The 25847-nt window shown below is 37.2% G+C and overlaps 1 protein-coding gene across 1 annotated transcript; it reads right to left on the bottom strand.

Annotated features, from left to right (window-relative positions):
• Positions 1–372: 372 nt before the first annotated feature.
• Positions 373–24996, bottom strand: Psma6 (proteasome 20S subunit alpha 6). Its single transcript, XM_026413855.2, has 7 exons — positions 24815–24996; positions 12464–12558; positions 11942–12023; positions 10402–10557; positions 7589–7767; positions 4869–4963; positions 373–507 (listed from the first exon to the last, which is right to left on the bottom strand). The coding sequence occupies exons 1-7, from the start codon at positions 24888–24890 to the stop codon at positions 450–452; spliced, it is 741 nt and encodes a 246-aa protein (XP_026269640.1). The 5' UTR covers positions 24891–24996; the 3' UTR covers positions 373–449.
• Between the last annotated feature and the right edge of the window lie 851 nt (positions 24997–25847).

Here is a 25847-nt window from a genome sequence, read left to right as displayed (position 1 = left end):
TTTTTGGTACTAGGGATGGAACCCAGGGGTGCTCTGCCACTGAGCTCTATCCGTAGCCCTTTTTTATCTTTTATTTTGACAGTCTCTTACTAAATTGTTGAGGGTGGCCTTGAACTTGGAATCCCCCTTAGGCTCCCAAATTGCTGGGATTACAAGTGTGTGCCACCTGCCCAGTAAAACCTGCATTTCTGTCAACAAAATGACTAACGCTATCATATGAAGATGGCAAATACTTAACACTCTGCAGGTTCTAAAGGATTAATACTTAAAATTGGAGGCAAAACCATTTTTTCCAAAAGCACTGTTTTTATTTATACAGAGTCCTAACTACTTCAGTAGTAGGAGTGGGAGAGGTTCCTTTTTCAATCCAGGGCCTCCATAATGTTGGTTTGTAGTTACCAAACACACAGACAAGTGGCATCATGGATTTGGTAAACTAACGACAATGTCTAGTCTCTCTCTGCTAGTGCAACAAGGTGAGCATCAATCTCTGCTTCTGTAAGAATCCTAGAAAGCAAAAGGGTAAAAAACAACAATTACTTAAAAAAAAAACCCTCATTATGCAAAATGTCAAACACATAAAAGACAGTGTAACTCCCATGTATCTATCATCTAACTTCAACATGATCAATTTATAACCACTCATTTTAAGAGATTCACCCAACTACTACTACTCCCTCAGTATTTTGGAGGAATTCCCAGACATTATGTCAACTTCATCTATATACAGAAATATGTAGTTGTTTAATATTAGATCCAGAAATAGGTCTTTTGGAAACAAAACTCTTTTAGTTATGGCAGAGATAGAAATATTTCAACTGAATAATATAAAGCTAACCTATACATAATGTCCTCAATTTAGCAGTGATGCTGGAATGCCTTTATACCTAGTATAACTCAAGTTTCTTATCAGTTGAAAGATGAAAATTTGTATAGAAATTTACATGAACTTTTTAAAAAAGTTGCTCAGATTCAGAAGTCCATGAAAATGAAATTATAACTCTGTATGAACAGTCTTTTAGTCAGAAGGTGTTCCATTTTGAATATATGACATTTTCTAAATTACATTTGCTTTCAAAGGAATTAACTGCTTGACAATCTTGTTGATATGACCTATTAATGCTGCATTCCTAAGAAGTGAAATTTGTTGTTGGGCATGGTGGAGCACACTGTAACTCTACCAACTTGGGAGGCTGAGGCAGGAAGTCTCCATTATTTCACTAAACCATTTAGTGAGACTCTGCCTCAAAAAATAAAAAACAAATCAAGACTGGGGATGGAGTTCAGTGGTACAACAAACATCCTCAGTACCAACAAACAAACAAAAAACAGGTGAAATTTGTCAAATAAGTGCAACGAGGGGTGGAGGTAGGGAGCAGTATTAAGCTATATTATATATAGTTGTTAATGCTTATGCTGTATGTCCTAGTTACTAAAGTATACTTACTATCACAGAATTTATAAATGATAAAAGGTTTTTGAAAGATACAGAATCCTTGTTTTTTTTTTTTTTTTTTTTTTGGGGGGGGGGTATGGTTGGGGGATGGGTGCCAGGGATTAAACTCAGGGGCATTTGACCACTGAGCCACATCCCCAGCCCTATTCTGTATTTTATTTAGAGACAGGGTCTCACTGAGTTGCTTAGTGCCTCACTGTTGCTGAGGCTGGTTTTGAACTCTCAATCCTTCTGCCTCAGCCTCCCGAGCTGCTAGGATTACAGATATGCACCACTGTGCCCAGCAGGATCCTCAGTTTCTTCCTGATTATTTACTTACTTTTTGGGGGTACAGGGGCACTTTACCACTAAGTTATATTCCTAGTCCTTTTCTTATTTTGGGACAGGATCTTGCTAAAATTACCTAGAGTGGCCTTGAATTCTCACAATTCTCCTGTCTCAGTCTCCCGAGAAGCTGGGATCATTAGGTGCATGCCACTGTACCCAGCTCTTATCCAATTTTTAAAATAAGAGATACAAATAAAATTCAAAGATTGATAATCAAAAATTCTTAGACTAGAAAACCAGAATTAATGGCATCCTCCCACTCCCTTAGTACTGGTGACTGAATCCAGAGGCTAACTACAGGTTCTATAGAGATATATATAAATCGCTCCTTTTGGATTTTTAATGTATAAAAAATAAAACAAAAATGGCAACCTTAGCCAGATGTGGTAGTGCATGCCTATAATCTCAGTGACCATGGACATTGAGACAGGAGTATCCCAAGTTTAAGACCAGCCTTTGCAATTTAGTAAAACTCTCAAAAAAAAGAAAGAAAAAAAAGAACTGAGTATGTAACTCAGTGGTACAGAGTGGTACTGGTTCAATTCCCAGTACCACCAAAAAGGAAAAAAACAAAAAGTAACCTTGTTTTACAAGAAAAAAAATTAGGTTATAATCAATCCTGTTTTTGTTTATTTTTAATCCTAGGAATTAGGATTTAATTAGATCACTTACCTACAGGCAACCAAAACTTATATTTTGGCTTATCTACCCTCCACCCCAACCATGATTATGTGTTCTTTCAGTGTGATCTAAGAGAAGATACACAGTTCCTTGCATCTAATCCCCAAAGCATGCTAGTCCATGGTATGCAATCTATCTCACAGGATGCTGGAAGAATTAAGTGAGCTGATACACAGAAGTTAGTTACTTAGTAACAACACACAACACTCCAGCATCTGCAACTCATCAGTTATATTCAAAATTCCAGTTTTCCCAAAGATTTCTAGATAATGGTGTGATTTATATAAGTACAGCCAGGCACAGTGATTGCATGCCCCAGCAACTCAGGAGGCTGAGGCATAAGGATTGTAAGCTCAAAACCAACCTTAGCAACTTAGCAAGGCCCTAAGACTTAGCAAGACCCTGTCTCAAAATAAAACATTAAAAAAAAAAAGGGGGGGGGGCTGGGGTTGTAGCTCATCGGTACTTGCCCAGCATGTGTGAGGCCCTGGGTTCTATAACAAGCACCACATAAAAATAAATAAATAAAGGTATTGTGTCCAACTACAATTAAAAAAAATAAATAGTTAAAAAACAAAACAAAAAACAAAACAAAAAAAAAGGCTGGGGATGTGGCTCAGTGGTTAAGTAAGCAACCTTGGGTTCAGTCCCAGGTACCAAAACAAAACAAAACAAAAAACAAAAACAAACTATCCTTAACCACAAAATAAAAGTTCCACCTTCAAAACTTGACAACTACTGTCCCACATAGTAGGATATGCCTACATTCCCAGCTACTTAGGAGACTGAGGTGGGAGGGTCACTTGAATCCAGGGGCTTTGGGCTATAGTGTGCTATGCTGACCCTATGTATGCACTAACTTTGGTATCAATATGGTAACTTCCCAGGAGCATAGGATCACAGGTAGCCTAAAGAGGGGTGAATGACCTAGGTCAAAATGGAGCAGGTCAAAACTCCTGTGCTGATCTGTGGTGGGATTGGGTTTGTGCCTGTGAATAACCACTGCACTTTGGCCTGGCGAGACCCTGTGTCTTTTCAATGCTGCTCTGTCAAGACTGGTAGCATAGGGCTGGGGTTGTGGCTCAGTGGTAGAGCGCTTGCCTTGCACGAGAGAGACCCTGGGTTCGATCCTCAGCACCACATAAAAATAAATAAGTGAAATAAAGGTATTATGTCAAACTACAACTAAAAAATAAATGTTAAAAAAAAAAAAAAAAAAAGATTTGTAGCAGCCACACCCTGTCCTCTGGCTTTGAGTCAGAGTTGTGGTAGCCATTAAAAGAATCAGACTGAAAAAAAAAAAAAAAACTTGAAAATTACTACTGAGGGATTTGGATTTCTATCGGCCTTAAACTAAAAAAATAAACCTTTGTGCTTGTTTTCTACTACTACTTTTTTTCTGCAGTACTGGGGATTGAACCCAGTGCCTTGCTAGGCAAATGATCAATCAAGAGCTACATTCAGTCTTTTTTAAAAAATTATTTTTATTTTGACACAGCATCTAAGTTCTCCAGGCTGGCCTCAAATTTGTAATCTTTTGGGCTATAGTTCAGTGGTAGAGTGCTTGCCTAGCACGTGTGAGAAACTGGATTTGATTCTCAATACTACATAAAAATAAATAAATAAAATAAAGGTATTGTGTCCATCTACAACTAAAAAAATATTTTTTAAAAAAATTTGTAATCTTCCTATCTCACTTCCTGCGTAGCTGGGTTTACAGGTATGTGCTAATATGCCCAGTTCTTCTACCGATGAACCACAACCCCAGCCCGCCCAGCTCTTATTTTACTGCTTATATAATGAATGTGATTTGGGGCTGGGATTGTGGCTCAGCAGTAGAGCGCTTGCCTCACACAGGAGAGGCCCTGTGTTTGATCCTCAGCACCACATAAAAATAAATAAGTAAAATACAGATATTGTGTCCAACTACAATTTAAAAAAAATAAAAGAACACGATTTTGTGACACCTCTGGTGTTAAACATAAAATGACTCTTAAATAGAAAAGAGCTATCATTGTCTTTTTAAAAAATATATTTAATTTTTAGTTGTAGGTGGTGCTGAGGATCAAACCCAGTGCCTCATGTGTGCCAGGCGAGCATTGAGTCACAGTGCCAGCACCTACTGTCTGTCTTATAAATAAGTGTTCCCTGCCCCTCCCCCTGCCTAGGGCCTCTAGCATGCTACCCAAGTGCTCCAGAACTAAGCTGCACTCCTCGCTCTCCAATAAATTAAAATAGATTCTCAAATGCTGAAGAAAAAAAAAAAATACTATAATCATAGTTCATCCTCACCCTCCACCAAGTTACAGAACAAATGGACCCAAAGGTTTCTCTCTACCTTTCTAGTCAGAAATTTTAGCTCTTAGCAAATTTCTTTAAATACATGGTTCATAACATAACTTACCTGAATTTAGGATTTTCAACTGTAACTACACCAACTTCTATTTCTGAAGGTTTGAAATCAATTGATAGAACAGTAGACAGGCATGTGATTGCAGTCTGAAAAAAAAAATATTACATTAAAACACAGTATTTCAAAATTATAAGAATTTTATAATCTTAAGCTTATTCAAATAATATGAGTTCATCAAAAGCTATTTCTTCTGTTCCATATTTTAGTAATATAGTTCTATAGCCTATGTTACTAACAGATTGCTTAACTCTAATGTGTCATCTGTCAATGATAGTAAACTTACTTCTATTATAGCAAGCTATAAATTAAAGGGGTACATGAAAAAATAGGATGCTTTATATAAAATTTTATTTGTGGGGTTCGGGTTGTGGCTTAGTGGTAAAGCACTTGCTTAGTATGTGTGAGGCACTGGGTTCAATTCTCAGCACTGCATATAAACCAGTGAATAAAGTAAAGGTCCAGCAACAACTAAAAAAATTCATATATATATACACACACACACACACATATATATATAATTTTTAAAAGTTTATTGGCTTGATGACCACTATATGCAAAGGTACTACACTTAGTGCTGATGTGAGATGGAAAGAGAATAAATAATAATACAATTTGTACCTTCAAAGATTTTATAGTAGTAAGAATTTAAGAACATTTAAAATCTGATGTATTAATATAATTACGAATTTAAAAATTTAAGAAATATTTTAACAAGATCTATTATCTCCAAGATGAGAACTTTACCTCTCTCTTAGTATAAGATAAACTACTAACCAAATACAAAAGTTCATATTTATTTATGTAGATGTGTGTGGGGAGCGGTATTGGGAATCAAATCCAGCTTTGAGTATGCAGGCAAGTGCTCTACCATGCACTATATCCCAAGGCTCCACACAGAAAAGTTTTTATTTACTTATTTATTTTGTGTGTGGTACTAGGTTCTCACATGTTAGGCAAACACTATCACTGAGCTACATCTCTAGAGCCTAAATAAAAAAGATTTCTTTGTTGTTGTTGTTTTGTTACTAGGGATTGAACCCAGACAGGGGCACTTTACCACTGAGCTACGGATATCCCTAGCCCATCCTGCTTTAAATTTTTTATTTATTTTTATTTTAAGATGGGGTCTAAGTTGCTTACAGTCTCACTAAATTGTTGGTGCTGGTCTTGAACTTGCAATATTCCTGTCTTGGCCTCCCGAGTCTTAGGGATTACAGGCACGTGTGTCACTGTACCAGACTATAAAAGAGGCTTCTTGGGTTGGTGTTGTGGCTCAGTGGTAGAGTGCCTGCCTAGCACATGTGAGGCACTCGGTTCGATCCTCAACACCACATAAAAATAAATAAATAAAATAAATTCATTATGTCCATCTACAACTAAAGAAATTTTTTTAAAAGATTTTTTCTTAAGAGAGAGAAAATTTTAATATTTATTTTTAAGATTTCAGCGGACACAACATCTTTGTTTGTATGTGGTGCTGAGGATTGAACCCGGGCCGCATGCATGCCAGGTGAGCACGTTACTGCTTGAGCCACATCCCCAGCCCCGAAAAAAATTTTTTTTTAAAATGAGAGGTTTCTTTACAGTCTAAGATTACTAAATACTTGGGACACTAAGACAAGAGGATCATGTGTTTACAGCCAGCCTCAGCAACTTAATAAGGCCCTAAGTAACTTAGTGAGACCCTGTCTCAAAATGAAACATAAAAAGGGGCTTAGGGATGTGGCTCAGTGGGTAAGTGCCCCTGGGTTAAACGTCCAGTAGAAAAACAAAACAACAAAATTAAAACCAACCAACCAAACAAAAAACCCCCCCAAAAGAACCCCATAGAAAACTAGCTATACTATCTTGCATCCCAGATATGTATGTGTATGTGTATTCCGCCACCCACCCAAATCATTCTGTGAGCATGTACTTTTTTTTTAAAGAGAAAGAGGAGAGAGAGAGAGAGAGAGAGAGAGAGAGAGAGAGAGATTTTTTTTAAAAAAAATATTTATTTTTTAGTTTTCAGAGGACACAACATCTTTGTTTGTATGTGGTGCTGAGGATCGAACCTGGGCTGCACGCATGTCAGGCGAGCGCACTACCACTTGAGTCACATCCTCAGCCCCGAGCATGTACTTTTACTAGGAAAATGTGTGCTTCCTTGAGAATTCGGTATGTGACTATTTTTCCTTTAGGACCAAAAGAGCAATATCACTGATTTCTAACCTTTTCACTTTTGTCACCAGGAAGCTTAAGCCTAATTTGAATCTCTCAACCATAGTAACCATGCAAGTCTTTGGGCCTGGTCTTGACTCCTACTCTTATTCATATTTTCCCATTTTATCATGTGTATTCTGTTGAAGCCTATTTCCAATATATTTATGAAGCAAGACAGGAATTAAGTGATTAAAGAAGTCTTCATTTTTCTATGTCATCTGAATGACATCACTTTTACTATTAAGCTGACAGACTTTGGTCTTGTGATATAACTCAGGAATAACTGTTTTCAGATTATCAATTAGGCAAAGATTTTCATTGTTCTACAAAGCATTTAAAAAAAAGTCAATTCTATAGGCTGGGGTTATGGCTCACGGTAGAACGCTCATCTAGCACGTGTGAGGCACTGGGTTCTATCCTTAGCACCACATAAAAATAAATAAATAAAGGTGGTGTGTCCACCTTTATTTAAAAAAAAAAAAAAAGTCAATTCTATTTGGTTAACTTACTTCTACTGTCTGTTCAAATGTCCAGTCAAATTTCTTCTTCACTTTTTTTTCAAGGAAGCTGGTTGACTCAGTTTGTTTAACTCCTGCTGCAGTGGCTTTAAACCCACAGTAGTAACCTGCAGGATCACACTTGTACACCTGAGGGCCTTGTTCTTCATCTATACCAATTAAAATCATACCTAAAAAGAAACACCCTAATTAAATATATTATACCTTTCTTCTACAACAAAATTTCCCCTTTCTTGTGCTATCACAGAACTATTGCTAATTATTATTTTGGTCATCAATTTTATGACATGTGTTTTGCTTTAAGAAAAGTGACAAAATATGTTACAGATAAATTAGGCAACAAATAAATTTCTATTTTGCAAAAGGACGTATCACAGATTAAGAAATTGAGTATTACAAATGTAATTTACAATCTTTCTAATCTACCCAAAGCATACTTATTTGAGCCCTAATCCCTTATGATGTTACCTGGTCAAACAAACTTTGAAAACATTTTCATTTATCCCTTTTATAGATAATAAATAACAACATATTAAATGCTCTGAAATGTTCTGTTGTAGATTGGCTTATTTAGCTTTTATTCAATATTTCTTATACTCGAATCAGGTGTTATGGTTTGGATGTGAGGTATCCCCCAAGAGTTGACATGTGAGACAATGCAAGGTGAAATGATTAGATTGACAGTCTTAACCCAGTGAGTTCACCCAGTGAATTAATCCCCTTACATGGATTAACTGAGTGATAATTTAAGGCAGGCAGGGTATGCCTGGAAGAGGCTGCTCACTGGGGCATACTTTTTGGGTATTTATTTTGTATTTGGTGAGTGGAATCTCTGCTTCCTGATCATCATGTGAGCCAGTTCCTTCTACCACATTCTTCTGCCATGATGTTAAGCCTTACCTAGAACCCCTATGAATGGAGCCAGCTGTCTATGGACTGAGACCTCTGAAACCGTGAGCATTCAAAATAAATTTTTTCTCCTTTAAAATTGTTTTTGTCAGGTCCTTTAGTCACAGAAGCAAAAACTTGACTTAAAACACCAGGACTACTTTTTTTCTTCTGTTTTTAAACTTAAGAAATAACTACTAAGGTTCCAGGGAACTAACAATGTATGGAACACACTTTGGAGCTAACTGCATACCTTTATACTGCTCATCTCTCTTCCCACTGGTATACGCCCCCTTAATAAAGTCAGTACAAACCAATCTCTAAATTTAATATCACTTTATTACTACAAATCTAAGTGTTATCACACCATGGACATACAATTAAACATCATAATCAAACTTCTATTCAACAGAGCAGATAATAAAGTATTTAAGTAATGGCTTAACATCTGATTTCTTATACTCTAGATTTGAACCTTTTATATAGTGTCCTATTATAGAATATTCAGTATTAGCTGGCTACTGTATTCAGTTATAGATGTTTTATACTATCTACTAATGAGGAATTTTTCAACTTTATTTTATTGACACTCTACAAGATGCCAGATATCTGCTTTACTTAAAAGTTACGTCACCTGTAATTTTCTTTTTTTATATTTTATAATTTGATGAATATGGAGTACAAGAGCAACACAAAATACCCACTTACTACTTGGAGGAAGCAACAAATACTTTACTCCAGGGTTTGGGAAAATGAGAAGGGTTTAATAGATCATAAACACATGAAGGGCAATCAAAAGGACCAACATGTACAAAGGCACTAAGACATGAAAGGGCAGGGTGCACCCCAGGAACAACAAAAAGATCCATTCATTACAGAATTTTCTGGTAAGGGAGAAGAAAAGAGCATAAGAATCAGGGTAAATGGAAATAAACTATAAAGGGTCTTGATATTGTTCTAAAGAATTTGGGATTTATGCTAAAGCTGATTAAGAATCTATTTTTATCAGGAGGCAACAATAAAAATTCAATTTTAGAATAACTCATGAGTTAATATGGAGGATAGACTAGAAAGAAAAGGGAGAAGAGATTGAAAAATTAGCTAAGCAACAAAAGCCCAATATGATGAAAAAGTAACACGAGGTAGAGAAGGAAAATATACTGAGGTAAAACTTGATAATGACCAGAAAGGTGGCATGAAGACAAGAAAAGAGAAGTTGAGAATGAATGTAGAAAAATAACAATGACTTAAAGTTTGAAGTGTTTGTGGGATATGGAGGGACTTGGTTAAGATAATGCATGAGCAATTGGTACAGAGGTAGTAAGTGAAGCTATTCAAGTGAATGAAATTTAAGAGAGAAAAGAAGGACCAAGGTCAAAACCAGGTGAGCAACAACATTTAAGGAATCAGCAGAAGAGGATGAGCTAAAGAAATTAAAAGAAGAATACTATTTTAGAAATCAAGGGAGAAATACTTTTTAAGTAAAAGGTCAGCAGAATCAGATACTAAAGAGAAATATCATTACATTTAATTCTCATGAATGACAATGCCAGAAACAAACACGTATTGAATTTTTCATGTTAATTTATTCATTAAGTCTAAAAATGGGTAAACTTTATCTTTCTCTCAATAAAATTCTATTTGTTTTCAAAAATAATAGGAACTTGGATCTTTCGAATCACACACTCAAATAAAAATATTTTTATTAAAAAAATCTAACAGCACCTAACGCTTAAAGATATCTATCATACTGTTTTGAAACTTATTCTTCATTCCTGATTTATTAAAATACTTCCCCACCTGATGTAATTTCTAAATCACATGTTTAAAACCTAAATATCTCTAAACATGTTTCTCAAAAAAATTACAACTGATCAATTATTTGGGAGGCTTAGGAGACTTCTTAGTATACTTACAACAACCAAGTGGCCTCATTTCAGCATTCTGTGTGTAGACCTGAGAAATATCAGCAATTCTTTTACACAGCATGTCCACAGGAATCTCATAGCCATACTTGTATTTCCAATTAGCTGCTTCATAGCGTGCCCTTTGTACCTGGGATCTGCTGTCAGCTTATAGCAAAAAAAAAAAAAAAAAAATTTACTTCTTTAAAAGGAAAGAATGAACCTGAACGTCCCTTTTCATAAATACCTATACCTTTCTGTATATCTCTATTATGAGTTAAGAAAAGTTTTCAAAATGGGGTCCACTATGGCCCTTTCTCCTACCAATGAATATGGAATGACTCAGCAACAAGGGTTTTTTTTTTTTTAAAGATGAAGCTTGTCAAGTACACTGGCCCTTGCTTGTAATCCCAACAACTCAGGAGGCTGAGGCAGGAGAATCTTAAGTTTGAGGCCAGCCTCAGCAACTCTATAAGACCCTCAGCAACTTAGTGGGACCCTGTCTCAAAATAAAACATAAAAAAGGACTGGGGAAGTAACTCAGTGGTAAAGTCCTTAGATTCAATTCCCACTACCAACAAAGTAAATAAGTAAAAGAATGAACCTGAAAGTAAATAAATAAAAAGATACAGCTCTATATACTGCATTGCCCATTTATAATAAACCTTTCACCAGTTGTCACAATTTTTTTTTTTTGGTCGGAATAGTTTCTATAAGAGTCAAATTACTTTCCAAAGCACAAGGTTTTAGGACAGAGAATAATATCACTTGGTCTTTGTTTCAGGCTTGAATTTTCCCTTGATTTCAAGAAACAGAAACCCAAAGTAATTTTCTTTTTTTTCTTTGAGTTGTTGAGGATTGAACACAGGGGTGCTTTACCACCGAGCCATATTCTCAGCCCTTTTTAAAATTTTTGAGACAGGGTCTCGCTAAGTTGACGAGGCTGGCTTTGAACTTGTGATCTTCCTTCCTCAGCATCCTGAACTGCTGATATTACAGGTGTTGTATCACCACACCTGGCCCCAAAATAATTTTTATAGTATTTCTTACCCATTTTTAATCAGTGTCATGATTACCAAATCTGAGCAAGACATAATGACTTAGGTCTCCTTAAATACTAACCACATCTGAAATACAGTTTCTATGAGAGGTGCTTCAGCCCATTTTCCCTAAAAGTAGCATAAAGACCTGATACCATTACACTTCCACCTTCAAAAACACTCATAAACTGGGCAGGGTGGCACATGCCTGTAATCCCAAGCAGCTCAGGAAGCTGAGGCCCTAAGTAACTTAGTAAGAACTTCTCTCCAAAATAAATAAATAAATAAATAAAGAGTGGGAGAGGGAGCCTGGATATGTAATATAGTGGTTAAGCAAAAAACATTCACAGTACTCTTAAAATATTATTTCTAACCTGAGAGTATTGCATATCTACTTATATCACCTATAAAAATCAGGCACTTTGGTGCTCTAAAATTAAATGTAAAACTCAAAAAAGTATTAAGAAAATAACATAAGGCTAGTATATTTAAACAGACATCTAGCTGATTACCTGTCATTCCAGTCATCACACAGCCAATGTTTTCAGTTATCTTGAATAAGTGAGTCACTGTGCTGGAATCCAATAATTTGTCCTAATGAACAAAATAAATCAAAACAATTAAAAAAAAAGAGAAACACCTTACAGGTCTCCACAATTATAAAAACATTATGCAGCAATAAACTATAATGTTACTAGACATATAAAGTATTCTAATCACTTTATGGTTAAAACCAATTGGGGGGGGGTGGGACTTTGTTTTCCTTTCCTAGATATTTTTCCTGTGGGTTTATTAAACTTGTATCAAGGTCCCAGAAGACAAAAAATTTAGAAATTCCCTTGTGTTCATAATCATATCACTGAATTTAACATGTTACTTCTGTCTACTCAGCTAAACCATTTATAGATGCTCAACTAATACTCCTTGAATAACTAGTAGGAAAGCAGTCAAAGCAAGAATAATGTTAACATATGAATAAAGTAATACACTTTTGTACAAACTCATGAAAAATTCTCTTGAGATGTATTACTTACAGGTACTTTCTTCTGTGTGACAATTACTGCACAGTCTTTCCCTCTGACAGCTACTGATGTAAGACCACCCTGGTTTATAGCCTTAAAAGCATATTCTGAAAAACAAATAGGTTTCTTTAAAAGGTAGAATAATTTATTATAGATTCATACAATGCAATAACAAATAGTCATTAAAAAGAAAGAAATTGTCTGGATACAGTGGCACATGCCTATAATCCCAGCAAGTTGGGAGGCTGAGGCAGGAGGATCACAAGTTCAAAGTCAGCCTCAGCAATTTAGCAAGATCCTTAGCAAACTGGTGAGACCCTGTTTTAAAATAAAGATAAAATAAAAAGGGCTGGGATGTTGTTCAGTGGTTAAGCAACTCTAGGTTCAATCCCCGGTACCAAAAAAGATAAAAGGATGAGGCTGGACTGGGGATGTAGCTCAGTGGTAGAGAGCACTTGCATGTGTGAGGTTCCACCCAGATTTCATCCTCAGATCCACAAAAAAAAAGGAGAAAAAAAGAATGAGGTTGAGCTATATGAACTAACATGGAATGCATCTAAGATATATAAAGTCAAAATAATGAAAATCTAAAAAAAAAGTTAAGCCAACTTTGTATTTTCCATTTCCATTTCACTGAAATTATGAGGCTCAAGCACCAAAATTTCAACAGTTTTAATTTAAGTAATTTTAATCACAGCAAGTCTTTACTGAACATGTTTTATCATTTAAAATTTGTTTTGGAGCCCAGAATGGTGGTGCACACCTGGAATATCAGTGACCTGGGAGTCTGAGGCAGGATCACAAATTTGAGGGCAGCCTCAGCAACCCATCAAGACCCTGTTTCAAAATAAGTAAAAAAGACTGGGGATGTAGCTCAGTAATTAAGCACCTCTCAGTTCAATCCTCAGTACCCTCACCCCTGCCAAAATAAATAAAATTTGGGGGTTGAGGATGTAGCTTAGTGGCAAGCTCTAACACTACAAAAAGAAAGAAAAGTCTGTTTTGTGGGTCTTTTCTTTTTTCCCCAGGTCAAATTCAGCTGCTTTAAAATTTCTCAAAACTTAATATTTCTGTTAGCTTTGTTCAATAACTAATTTGACCACATGTTTTTAGATTATTTTTGCATTAATTTGTCTACCAAGTTGAATTTTTCTGGATCATGCTTTTTGCAATTTTCATGTTACCTTCAACATATGGTTCTTTTGATTATAGATGAGACTATCACTTGCTGTGTTATTCATTTCTGAATATTTAAATTTAATAATAAAGATATTGAAATTAAGAAAAAGCAGCAAAACATGTTCATTGTAGAAATGTGGAAAATACAGAAGATAACTAAAAGGAAAAATTATTCATAATACTAATTATATACATTTTGACTTGTAATACATTATTTCATGATTCTGTCAAGTGTTATTCTAGTCAAGGGTTTGATGCCAGGCTTCATCTGTTCAAAAAGTCACAGTGATAGGAACTAGTTAAAGAAGATACTACCTATGAAACCAAAGAATTTCCTTTAATAGGTGCTGTAATAAAAATTATCAAATATTTCTAAGTGGCTATATATTTAAGACAGAACAAAAGAATAAGGCAAAAAGATTCTAGAAAAATCACCTTGAAAGAAATCCTCAACTCTAGCTTAAACTGGCTAACTATAATAACTAGTTTTTATCATTCTACTGTATTACAACTCCTCTCATCCTCCCTTCCCTGTTTTGGTGTTACTAGGGATTGAACCTAGGTATACTCTACCACTGACCTACATTCCCAGCCTTTTTAATTTTTTTTTTTTAAATAGGGTCTTGCTAAAGTTGACAAGGGTAGCCTCAAACTTGTGATCCTCCTGCCTCAGTCTCCTGAATTGCTGGGAAGTAGTTACACCTTTGTGTAACCCTCTTTCCTTGAGTGTGGGCAGCACCTAGAACCCACTCCTAACATACAGAATATGGTAAAGTTGATGGACTGTTATCTTTATAACATTATATAAGACTTGTCTTGCTGGCCAACTCACTCTATAGATTCTTCTTGTAAGTTTGATAAAGTAATTGGTTTCCAGATTATAGTCATCAAGAAGCTGGGGCTCTCAATTATACACACAAAGAAATGAATTCTGCCAACAACCCCAGTGAGCTTGGAAGTAGATTCTCCTTCAGACAAGTCTTCAGATGAAAACACAGACCAATTCCAGTATCATGATTGCAGGCTTGTGAGTTCCTATGCAGAACTAGCTAAACTGTGCCCAAACTACTCCTGACTCATAGAAACCATGAGGTAATAAAATATGCGTTGTTCAGACAGCTAAATTTGTGCAATTTTTACAAAGCATGGAAAGTTAATATAGCTTTAACTGCTTTCATTAGGAAGTCTAAAATCAGTTACCTAAATTTCTACTTTAAGAAGCTAGAAAAGAGCAAAGTAAACCCAAATTAGAAGAAAAAAGACCACAATTCGTCAAAAGCAAAAGTAGTTTTTTTAAACAAAAACAGCAAACCAATAAAATTATACACCCTGTAGTAGGCTGCATAACAGCTTCCCAAAAGATACCCATGCTCTAATCCCTGGAACCTATGAACTCTATCTTCAAAGAAAGGAGGTCTTTTTTTGGGTACCAGATATTGAACCCAAGAGCACTTAAGCACTTAGACACATCCCCAGACTTTTTATATTTTTATTTTGAGACAGGGTCTCACTAAGTTGCTTACAGCCTCAATAACTTGCTGAGGTTGGCTTCAAACTTGTAATTTCCCTGCCTCAGCCTCCCAAGTCGCTCAGATTAGAGGTATATGCCACAGCACCCAGCAAAAGGGGAGGTCTTTGCAGCTGTGATTGCTCAAGAGTCTTGAGGAGCTGGGGTTGTGGTCAGTGGTAGAGCACTTGCCTGGCATGTGTCAGGCTCTGGGTTCGATCCTTAGTACCACATAAAAAAAAAAATAAATAAAGGTTTTGTGTCTATCTACAACTAAAACAAGTTTAAAAAAAAACTAATCTTGAGATGGGGGGATTATTCTGGTAGGTTCTAAATGCAACCAAATATATCTTTAGAAGAGGCAAGTAGAGAGAGAGATCTGAAGATGTTAGCCTCGAACATTAGAATGAGGAGGCAGGCCACAAACCAAGGAATGCTGGCAGCTCTAGAAGCAGAACTTTGAGCAGGAACAGATTCTCTTCTAGAGCCTCCAGAGGGAGTGCAGCCCTATCCAGCACCTTGATTTCAGACCAGTAAAACTGACTGGACTTCTGGCCTCCAGAACTGTGTGAGAATATATTTCTGTTATTTTAAGCCATCAAGCATGTGATAATTTGATAAAGCAGCCACAGGAAGTGAATATAATACCCGAGCTAATCAAGAAGATAAGAGCTGCCAGGCGCTGTGGCACACACCTATAATCCTAGTGGCTCGGGAGGCTGAGGCAGGAAAATCCTGAGTTCGAAGTCAGCCTCAGCAATGGCGAGGCGAGGTGTGGCATTAAGCAACCCAATGAGACCCTGTTTCTAAATAAAATACAAAATAGGGCTGGGGATGTGGCTCAGTGGTCAAGTGCCCTGAGTTCAATCCAAAAGAAAAAAAAAAAAGATAAGAGCAGCCAGGTGCATAGTGGTGCATATTGTAATCCCAGAGACTCAGCAGGTTGAGACCCTATTTTAAAATAAAAATAAAAAGAGCTAGGGATAGGAATGTGGCTCAGTGGTAGAGCTTCCCTAGGTTCTATCTCCAACACACACACACACACACACACACACACACACACAAAAAAAAAAAAAAAAAAAAGCCATGGACCTAGTTAATTCAAGTTGGTTTAGAATGCAGGGTAAGTTTCCTAGAGATTTTAATTAATTCAAAGTGAAATATCACATGAAGGTAAAACCAGGAGTTTGTTTTTCTTGGGGAAAAATTCTAGTAACACTTGATCTTCATTCTCACATAATAATTGCAGCTCAGAGTAAAAATCACCCAAGGCTGGACATGTATTTTGCAGTTTCCCACAGGTACCACCTTCTGTGGCATCTCATCTAGCCTTTCCACTCACTGGCATTACTTATTTGATTTGTGTAAGAGCTGCCAGGCGCTGTGGCACACAACTGTAATCCTTGTGTGTGTGTGTGTGTGTGTGTGTATGTATGTATGTATGTGTCACTCATGCACTAAATGAACACTTCCTTAATATTTAAATAATGCACAGTAAGAGCCACAAAAGACACAGTACCATCACCCAAGGTAATACACACTTTTGTCATGCAAAATAAAAAATACTGTACATATAAAAATGCTTCTCAATAATAGAGGTACACCTGTGAATTTGTCAGGATCCATTAAGGGAGTTCTCTTTGCTCTCTCTTTAGACTTAATGATGTTCTACAGAACTTTAGGGGTGATGGCAATGTTCTTTATGTTTGCACTGTCCAATATAATAGTCTTCAGCCACATGTAGCTACAGAGTATTTGAAATGGATTGGTGAAACTAAGTTTTTAGTTAGGAAAATCATTCCAACTATTCCTTTCCTGCTTCTCTGAACTTTCCTTCTCAAGTATTGGTTTCTCTAGGAGTCTGTCACTTTTCCCTAACCTTGGATGATTTTATCCTGTAACATGGATTCAGTTAAACCTGTGTAATCACTACTAATTCTGTCATCTCTAGTTCTGGAACCATATTTGCAAATTTGTATTTCTTCCATATACATGTCTGAAAATAAACTCATTTTCTCCATAAATCTGTTTCTTTTCTAATAGTGCTTATCTTGAATAATGGTATTACTAGCCACTCCATTTTTCAAGACACAAACCTATCTTTTATTTTTTTACCTCCTCCTTCTCTTAGAAGCCTTGTCTGGCCCTCCTTGGCAGTTAGTCTAGTCCTTTCCCATAGTACCTTTTGTTGTGCCATTATTTTAGTACTCATCATGCTGCACTATAATTTTCAATAAAGGTTAGCATAAATGAATCCCCATTTTAACATTATCATCATAAAACATATATTTTCAGAATTCCAGGAAACTAGAAAGTGCCAGAGTAAAGAATTCAGAGAACACCCACACCTAAAGAGTAACCTTCAGCTGGGTGCGGTAGCACATGCCTGTATTCCTAGCCGCTAGGGAGGCTGAGGCAGGAGGACTGCAAGTTCAAAGCCAGCCTCAGCAAAAGTGAGGTGCTAAGCAACTCAGTGAGACCCTATCTCTAAATAAAACACAAAACAGGGCTAGGGATGTGGCTCAGTAGCCAAGTGCCCCTGAGTTCAATCCCCAGTGCCCCCCACCCTCAAAAGAGTAACTTCTAAAGAAAAACTAGGAATGTAAAAAAATAGTATCACATGTTATAGAAGAAATAAGCAACATGAAGTCCAATAAAGAAAACACAGAAGAGTTTGTGGGCAGCATTTTTTTAATATATGTATATTTTTAGTTGTAGATGGACATAATTCCTTTATTTTTATGTGATGCTAAGGACTGAATCCAGTGCCTCACATGTGCTAGGCAAGCACTCTGCCACTGAGACACAATACTAATCCCTGTGGGCAGTATTTTAAATGCATTTATTTAATTAATTAATGTTTGTTTTTAGTTGTGTCCATACACAATAACTTTATTTATGTATTTTATGTGGTGCTGAGACTTGAACCCAGTGCCTCACACATGCTAGGCAAGCACTCTGCCACAGAGCCACAGCCCAAAAGTTAGAATTCAAATGTTGTTAACAGTATCTTAAAACACTTCATTTCCATCACTAAAAGTTTTTGTTTTGACTAAAATTTCAAAAACTTTCAAGACCAAAAACACCATTATGCTAATAATGCACAAATGGGGGCTGGGGATGTGGCTCTAGCGGTAGTGTACTCGCCTGGCATGCGTGCGGCCCCGGTTCGATCCTCAGCACCACATACAAACAAAGATGTTGTGTCCGCCGAGAACTAAAAAATAAATATTAAAATTCTCTCTACCTCTCTCTACCCCTCTCTCTTTAAAAAAAATTTTTTTTAAAATGCACAAATGCTAATTTTTGTCCTTGAATGTTCAACATAATACAAGAAAACAGTATTAGCCCATTCCCTAGTTTTCCCATGGGTAAGATTATAATAGATTACATTCAACCCTAAGCTTAACTTAAATACATAGTAAAATATCTAAAGTATTAGGTGGAACCACATGAAGCTGCCAATATTTTCATATAGTTAACTCAGACAACAAACCATTCGGTTAGGAAGTAACCTTGCTCACAAACCAAATGGTTAATAGTTGTTTTATAAACAGACATGTCTTTTCCACAGTAATCTCTTACTTACTTTGCTTCCTTCCCTACAATTTTGCCCAGCACTTTCCCAATTTTTCTAGTATGCATTTATATAACTCCAGCATAAAACAAGAGCTAAATATAAAAGGTAGTGTGTGGCAAAAGTTCAGGACAAGCACACAGTATCAGACAATGGCTCACAATGTTAGCAGCTGACTCTGATGGCAGCAAGAGGAGAGATGCTAATGTCTTTATGGATCAATCCTCATCAGGCTTTACAATGCATCTACAGGTGATTCTGAGGGTCTACCAATTATTAGAAATGCTATTCAAGGCTTTTTCCACCATAATTTTGTTTAAAATGCTGTACTGAATTTAGGGTTATAAATATGATTTTCCCCCTATACAAACATGAACTGGAAAAGTAAAAATGAATTGAGAACCATACATGCCATTAAGTTTGGATAATAAAAAAAAAAAACAAGAGATATCCCACTGCGGCAAGGAAGGATAGTGTATCTATATTCCATTTCAATACTACGTGCCTAAAAGCTTTCTGTTAAGATTTTTTTGAAGCTGCTTATTCTGTCTTTTCCTAAAGTTGTAAGCTACATTATCAGGAACCGTGACTCATTTCAGTGCTTCCTAATATTTTACTTTTTAAAATGATGATTCTCAATGGAGTAGGGTCACTAGAAATCTTGGCACTGACATAGGGAGAGGGAGAATATCACATTTGAAAAATACAGTAGTCTTCAATTCAATCACCTTTTATGTAGTAAATATACACACACGTAAGTATGTATGTATACATACACACACATATCTAATTTCAAATCAGATTCAAGGAGGGCATGAGGAGACTGGGTTGAGAAACACTGCTTTTAAAAGAATTTTTTCAATTGCAAAAGAGGCAAACAGTTAAGTACAGCCATCACGATGGCTCAGCCAGCAACAAACTGCATATACAATAGTAGTCCCCTTGCCTAGAGATGTAGTAGCTGTCTTAAGTCTGTGCAAGTATACACTATAATGAGATCAACTAACTACGCATTCTCATCATTAACTGACATATGATTGTACTTCTCAGCTCATTTATTTGAGTTTCTACTCCATTTACATCAGCGACTTGTTTCTCCTTCTTTTTTTGGTACTGGCAATTGAACCCAAGGAGCACCTAAGTACTGAGCCATATCCCCCAGCCTTTTTAAAATTTTATTTAGAGACAAGGTCTCACTGAGTTGCTTAGGGCCTTGTTGAGTTATCGATGCTGGCTTTGAACTTCTGTTTCAGCCTTCTGTCTCAGCCTCCTGAGCTGCTGGGATTACAGGTGTGTGCTACTCCACTGAGAATCATCATTTTAAAAAGTAAAATATTAGGAAGCACTGAAATGAGTGTGCTACAGCGTCCAGCTATTTCTTCTTCTTCTTTTTATTTTTTTTTAGTGGTAGTTGAACACAACATATTTATTTTATATATTTATGTTTATGTGGTGCTGAGGATCGAACCCAGAGCCTTGCATGTTTGAGGCAAGCTCTCTACTGCTGAGCCACAACCCCAGCCCGTTTCTTCTTAATAGCAATACTTACCGAAACATTTGAGTGCTTATATACTGGGCACTGTTCTAAGTGCTTTGCACATATCAACTCATAAATCTTGGTGCCTCATAAAACTAGGTAGAATCATCTCCATTTTATAAATGAAGAAAATTCTCACATTTGGTGTGGAGATGACTCGAATTCAGGAACTCTGGCTTCAATAACATAATAAATACTACTTTCACATTTTATTTACAAATTATCTTTTCCAATCTCTCTCTATCATTCCACTTCTTTTGAGTTCCGTAACAATATGCTTCGTTTAGAAGCAACTAGGCAGTCCTCACATTCAACTGGCATGGCAGACAAATCCAAGTGACCATCCTATTCTTCTTTGTCAGACCTATCCGGCAAAGCATCAAAAAGTACGAGAGGAGCCTTAAGCAGCACCGCTGGCCAGCCACATGTGGTAGCATGAGCCTATAATCCCAGTTACTCAGGAGGCTAAGGCAGGAAGATGGTAAATTCGAGGACAGACTGGGTAATTTAGCAAGACCCCGTTAATAAAAAATAAAAAGGACTAGGAATGTTGCTCAATGGCAAAACACCCCTGGTAAAAATACACACATACATAAAAATAAAATAAAAAGGGCTGGCGTTCAACATGGTGGTCCATGCTTGTAATCCTAGCTACTAGGGAGGCTAAAGCAGGAGAATTACAAGTTTAAGGCCAGTTTCAGCAACTTAAAATATAAAATATTTAATATTTGTATATTCAAAATAAATAATAAAAAGGGCTAGGAGGATATAACTCAGTGGTAGAGTATCCTGGATTCAATCCTGAGTATATCACACACATACAAAAGGGCTGAAGGTGTAGCTCAGTGGTAGAGTTATTTGCCTAGCATGCTTAAGGCACTGAATTCAATCGCCAGCATCAGGGGGAAAATAATGTAGCCAACCTTAATTTGATCAACTACATTTTCCCCACTGGTAAACTGAGGAATTGCTCAAATTAAATTTTTTTTTAAAAGGAAGTTTTAAACTGGGTGTGGTGGCACATGCCTGTAATCCCAGGCTTAGGCAAGAGGAATGAAAATTTGAGGCCAACCTAGCCTCAGTGAGATCCTCCTCAACTTTCTGAGACCCTATCTCAAAATAAAAAATTTAAAAAAGGACTGGGATACAGCTCAGTGGTAAAGAACCCCTGAGTTCAATCTCCAGTACCAAAAATAAAATTTTATTGTATATATTTAAGGTTTACAACATTATAATATACAAGCTAGGTGTCCTGAAATTAAATTTCTTTTTCTGCCCTGCTGCAGTTCTGGGAATGAACACATGACCTCACACTAAATTATGTTCTATTACTGAGCTACATCCCTGAAAACTAAATTTCAAACCTAGGTGCTCTAATCTTTTTTTTTTTTTTTTTGGTGATACTGGGTATTACCCAAGGATGCTCTAACACTGAGCTACATCCCGAGCCCATTTTATTTTTTATTTTGATGCAGGATCTTTCTAAATTGCTGAGGCTAGCCTTGAACTTGCAATCCTCCTGCCTCAACCTCTCAAGGCACAGGGATTACAGGCATGTGTCATCATCCCCAACAGTACTTTATGATTTTTAACGTGCAAGCAAAATACTTGTATACATATATTAAGAAAAAAATTTCAAATACTACCAAAGAGTATAAAATGGGGAAAAAAACCTTTCTCCCTACTTACTGGGAGCAAACATTGTCAATGTTATACTCTTACAGTTATAACGTTATGTTTAGAACTGTAACTTTCAATTTATACCTCTATTTATCATCTTTAGACTACATTTATTTATTTGTTCTGGTACTGGGGACTGAACCCAGGATCTCAGGCATGCTAGGTTAGTGCTCTACCACTAAGCTACACTCCTCCATCCTCCACATTTATCTCTTTGAGTCTTAACTATGGAAGATGAGGAACATTCTTACTTTTCCATTAATCTTTTCTTCATCATCACTCTATTTTTGTTATGTTATTTTCTGGCAGTTAAGATTAATAATTTGCACCTTACAATTCTTAGATGCTTTGTCTTTGGAGGATTCTAGAGTTTATAAACCTAATAAATAGCATTTACAAATAATGAATATATACATATATTTCACAGGAGAACTAAGCATAGATGGATTCAAAGAAAGGAAATCATTCCACATCTACAGAACTACTAATTTAATAGACCCTCCACCCCCAAAGCCAAAGAATCAAAAAAGCATGTGATAACATTTATGAGGAATTAGTATGTAGCAGGCATGCATTGCCTTATTTAATCCTCAAAACAACCTTATGAGAAGGAATTATTATTAGCCTAATTTGCAAAAAGATACTAAAGCAAAGATTACACAATTTGTCCAAATCAGCTAGTATAGAACAGAGATCTCAATCCAGGTATGGCTCCGGGGCCTGAATTCTTCACCACTATACTGCTTGCTCATACTAACCATTCTTTCACTTTCTTTCTCTCAGCAATGTCTAACTGATGTCCTGAATAGCAGAAGAGTGCTATTCAACAAGGCACAGATATTAAAATCATTCTGTTTAGATCTTAAACTTGTTTTGAACTGCATGTTCTCTTCCAAATCCTACCAAAATGACATTATATTCAGCCTTTCTATTCACCAAATCTGAGAAGCAATACAGACTATGCTTTGAAGGCCAAGCACAGTGGTGCACACTTGTTATCCCAGCAACTAGGGAGGCTGAGACAGAAAAGACTGCAAGTTTGAGGACAGCCTCAGCAACTCAAAGAGACTGTTTCAAAATTAAAAAATAAAAATAAGAAGGTTGGAGATATAGCTCACTGGCAAAGTGACTCTGGGTTCAATTCCCAGTATAAATAAATAAATAGTCTATATTTTGGGGTTGGTAATATAGCTCAGTGACTGAGTGCTTCCCTAGTCAAGTGTGAGGCCCTGGGTTTAACTTCCACCACTATAACAAAAACAAAACAAAAAGATGCTTTATGGCTAGATTCTACAATGCAGGATATATAGGCAAGACATAGGTCTAAGTCTAAGTATAGCTTTCTATGTTCACAAATTAAAAAGCACAAAAATAACACTCGAAGCAGTAGTCCAATATAGGAAAATTCTTTAAAACTCACGAATAAAACACTAAAAATGAAAAATCCTCCAGGAGACAGCTGTCATCTCTTTGTTTTATCTTTGGTCATACTTTTCAATTGAGGTCAAGTTAAAAAGGTTACTGTGCAACACGATGCTGTTTGTTGCCACATTATATACAGTATGTAGCAATATAATGAACCAGTTCCATCCAAGCTTTTTTTTTTGGTGGTGTTGGGGATTGAACCCAGGGCCTCTGCATGCAAGCGCTCTACTACCTAGTTACATCTCCAGCCCTCCAAGTGTTTTTTTTTTTTTAATTTTTTTTTTAGTTGTTAATAGACCTTTATCTTATTTATTTATATGTGGTGCTGAGAATCAAACCCAGTGCCTCACACATTCCAGCCAAGTGCTACAGATGAGCCCCAGCCCCTCCTCCAAATTATTTTTACCTCTGTTAAAAATTTACAGGTGACTAGAACGTCATTTATAGGCTACCTTTCTGCTTACGATTTTTTTTCTACTTAAGATTTTTAAGCAAGATGATTACTGCCCTTGCCAGGACACTAAGGTAGTAAACTAAAAAAAATAAAACTATTACAGACCAGATGTAAATCAGACTCTTCTAACACTAAATTCTCTATAGCAAGAGGTCAAAGGCCTGCTTTTAATAATAACCTTACTCCGACATTACTGCAATTGAACTGAATTGAATAATTGATAACTAGTTTAAGATTCTTTTCACTAAAATTGATCTTCAGTAACAGTACATCATACCTCATCTAAAATTCAGAACCAGCTTTTAAACTTTAGGAGCAATCCCATAGGTGTGGGTTAAAAGAAAATGCCAGTTTCAAGAGCAGCTCTATAACTGGAAGCCATTCATTCAATCTACAGTTTTCCAAAGATGTCCTGAACTTGGTAGACACTTGAAAATTGGCACTTCTCATTTTCCTTCTTATCCATTTGGTTACATATCAATCACTTCCTTTATGCTGTGAGCTCCAAGTATGGGATAGAGTGTAATATTTATTTTTGTAACCCCGAGAAACAGCACAGGAACCTTTTGAATGCTTGCGTGGATTTAACCACAGGACAAGGAAGTCCATGCTGCAAACAAAGAAAAACTGGGGGCATTTGAGTTGGGAGGATAAGGAAGCAATCATTTCGAGGAGATAAGACTCTGGGCCTATCAGGACTGAATGGAAATGAAAGGGCTTCAGGAAGCCAGAGGCAGGCATTAGTCTTGTCTGCCTTAACTCTTTGTGTTCAGGCGCTGCGGCGCTCGCCCAGACGAGGCCAGGCTTTCGTTTCGCCTTCGGGACCCAGAAGCCTGCTTCCAGACGGGTGTGAACACCAACGCACGCAACCTCGCCTAGGCGCTTCCTTCCCAACTCCGGCCCTGCTTCAGCTCCAGACTAAACTCGGGTCGCGTCTGCTTGCTCCAGGCCGAACCATGACAGGGCAATTCAGGTGGACCATCGGGCGAACTTGGTTCACTCACCTACTTGGTAAAGCCGGCCCTCGGGCGAAAAAATGGTAATGTGGCGGTCAAAACCAGCGCTGGAACCACGGGACATGTTGGTACACCCACTACTTCAAACACAGTCTCGGGGCCCCAGAGCTCCGGCACCAGGCGTACAAACCCCTCCGGAAGTTGCAGTGACTGCTTCCGGGGCACCGGCCGGTCTTCTTCCGCTCCGGCCGGGCGAACTCACGGCCGTTCATTCAAGCGAGGAGGGAGTTTTAGGGTCCCGCCCCCATTAGGGGTGGGACGCAGAGGGCCGAAGGTCTTCGGTCTGCGCTTGCGCCTGGCTTGCTCTTGAGCGTGTGGAAGATGGTCAGGTGAAGTGGGAGTCGTGCAGTCTTAGGGCTTGCATGCTGAGAATGAGTTGACTACAGCAAGAACGAAGCAGCTAAATATTAAAAAGAGAGGGGTGTGTGTGTGTGTGCAAGAACGAAGCAGCTAAATATTAAAAAGAGAGGGGTGTGTGTGTGTGTGCAAGAACGAAGCAGCTAAATATTAAAAAGAGAGGGGTGTGTGTGTGTGTGCGCGCGCGCCTGGGACTTTGGCTCAGCGGTAGCGCTCTTGCCTGGCAGGTGTGAGGCACTGGTTTCGAGACTCAGCACCACTTATAAATAAGTAAAATAAAAGATCTATCAACAACTAGAAAAAATATTTTTTAAAAAAGAACAAAGCAGCTTTGTAGGGCTGCTGGGTAGTTATTTGCCTATCAGTGTGATCACGTAATGTAATCACGTCTCGTTAGTAGTGGCATCTTACATCCAACCTGTGTCTGACCTGAACGCTAGTTGTTCTTCCTTACTTCCAAGTTACTTGCCACTTTCCTTCCTACGACGGAGGCGGGGTGAGTAGGATAGCAGCTGCAGTAGCAGTAACCCTAAAATGTAGGCTCTGAAGGGGTTCAAGTAGTCACTGGAAAGAACGGAATTTTCTTCTATCCTGGCAAGATCTTCCTTTGGACAGCAGCCCCGACCATTTTTTTTTTTTTTTTTTTTTAGAAGTGGAACTAAAG

This window comes from Urocitellus parryii, chromosome 6, assembly GCF_045843805.1.
Source record: "Urocitellus parryii isolate mUroPar1 chromosome 6, mUroPar1.hap1, whole genome shotgun sequence".
In the NCBI taxonomy this organism is placed as follows: Eukaryota; Metazoa; Chordata; class Mammalia; order Rodentia; family Sciuridae; genus Urocitellus; species Urocitellus parryii.
This window is presented reverse-complemented; position numbering and strand designations above follow the sequence as displayed.

What these genes read in the sequence shown, in the direction of transcription:
- Psma6 (XM_026413855.2), bottom strand. Translation starts at nt 24,890, where the DNA reads ATGTCCCGTGGTTCCAGCGCTGGTTTTGACCGCCACATTACCATTTTT. An exon ending in TCACACAGAAGAAAGTACCT is followed by an intron (nt 12,024 to 12,463) that starts GTAAGTAATACA and finishes TTTGTTCATTAG; the next exon opens with GACAAATTATTGGATTCCAG. An exon ending in TGTGATGACTGGAATGACAG is followed by an intron (nt 10,558 to 11,941) that starts GTAATCAGCTAG and finishes TTTTGCTATAAG; the next exon opens with CTGACAGCAGATCCCAGGTA.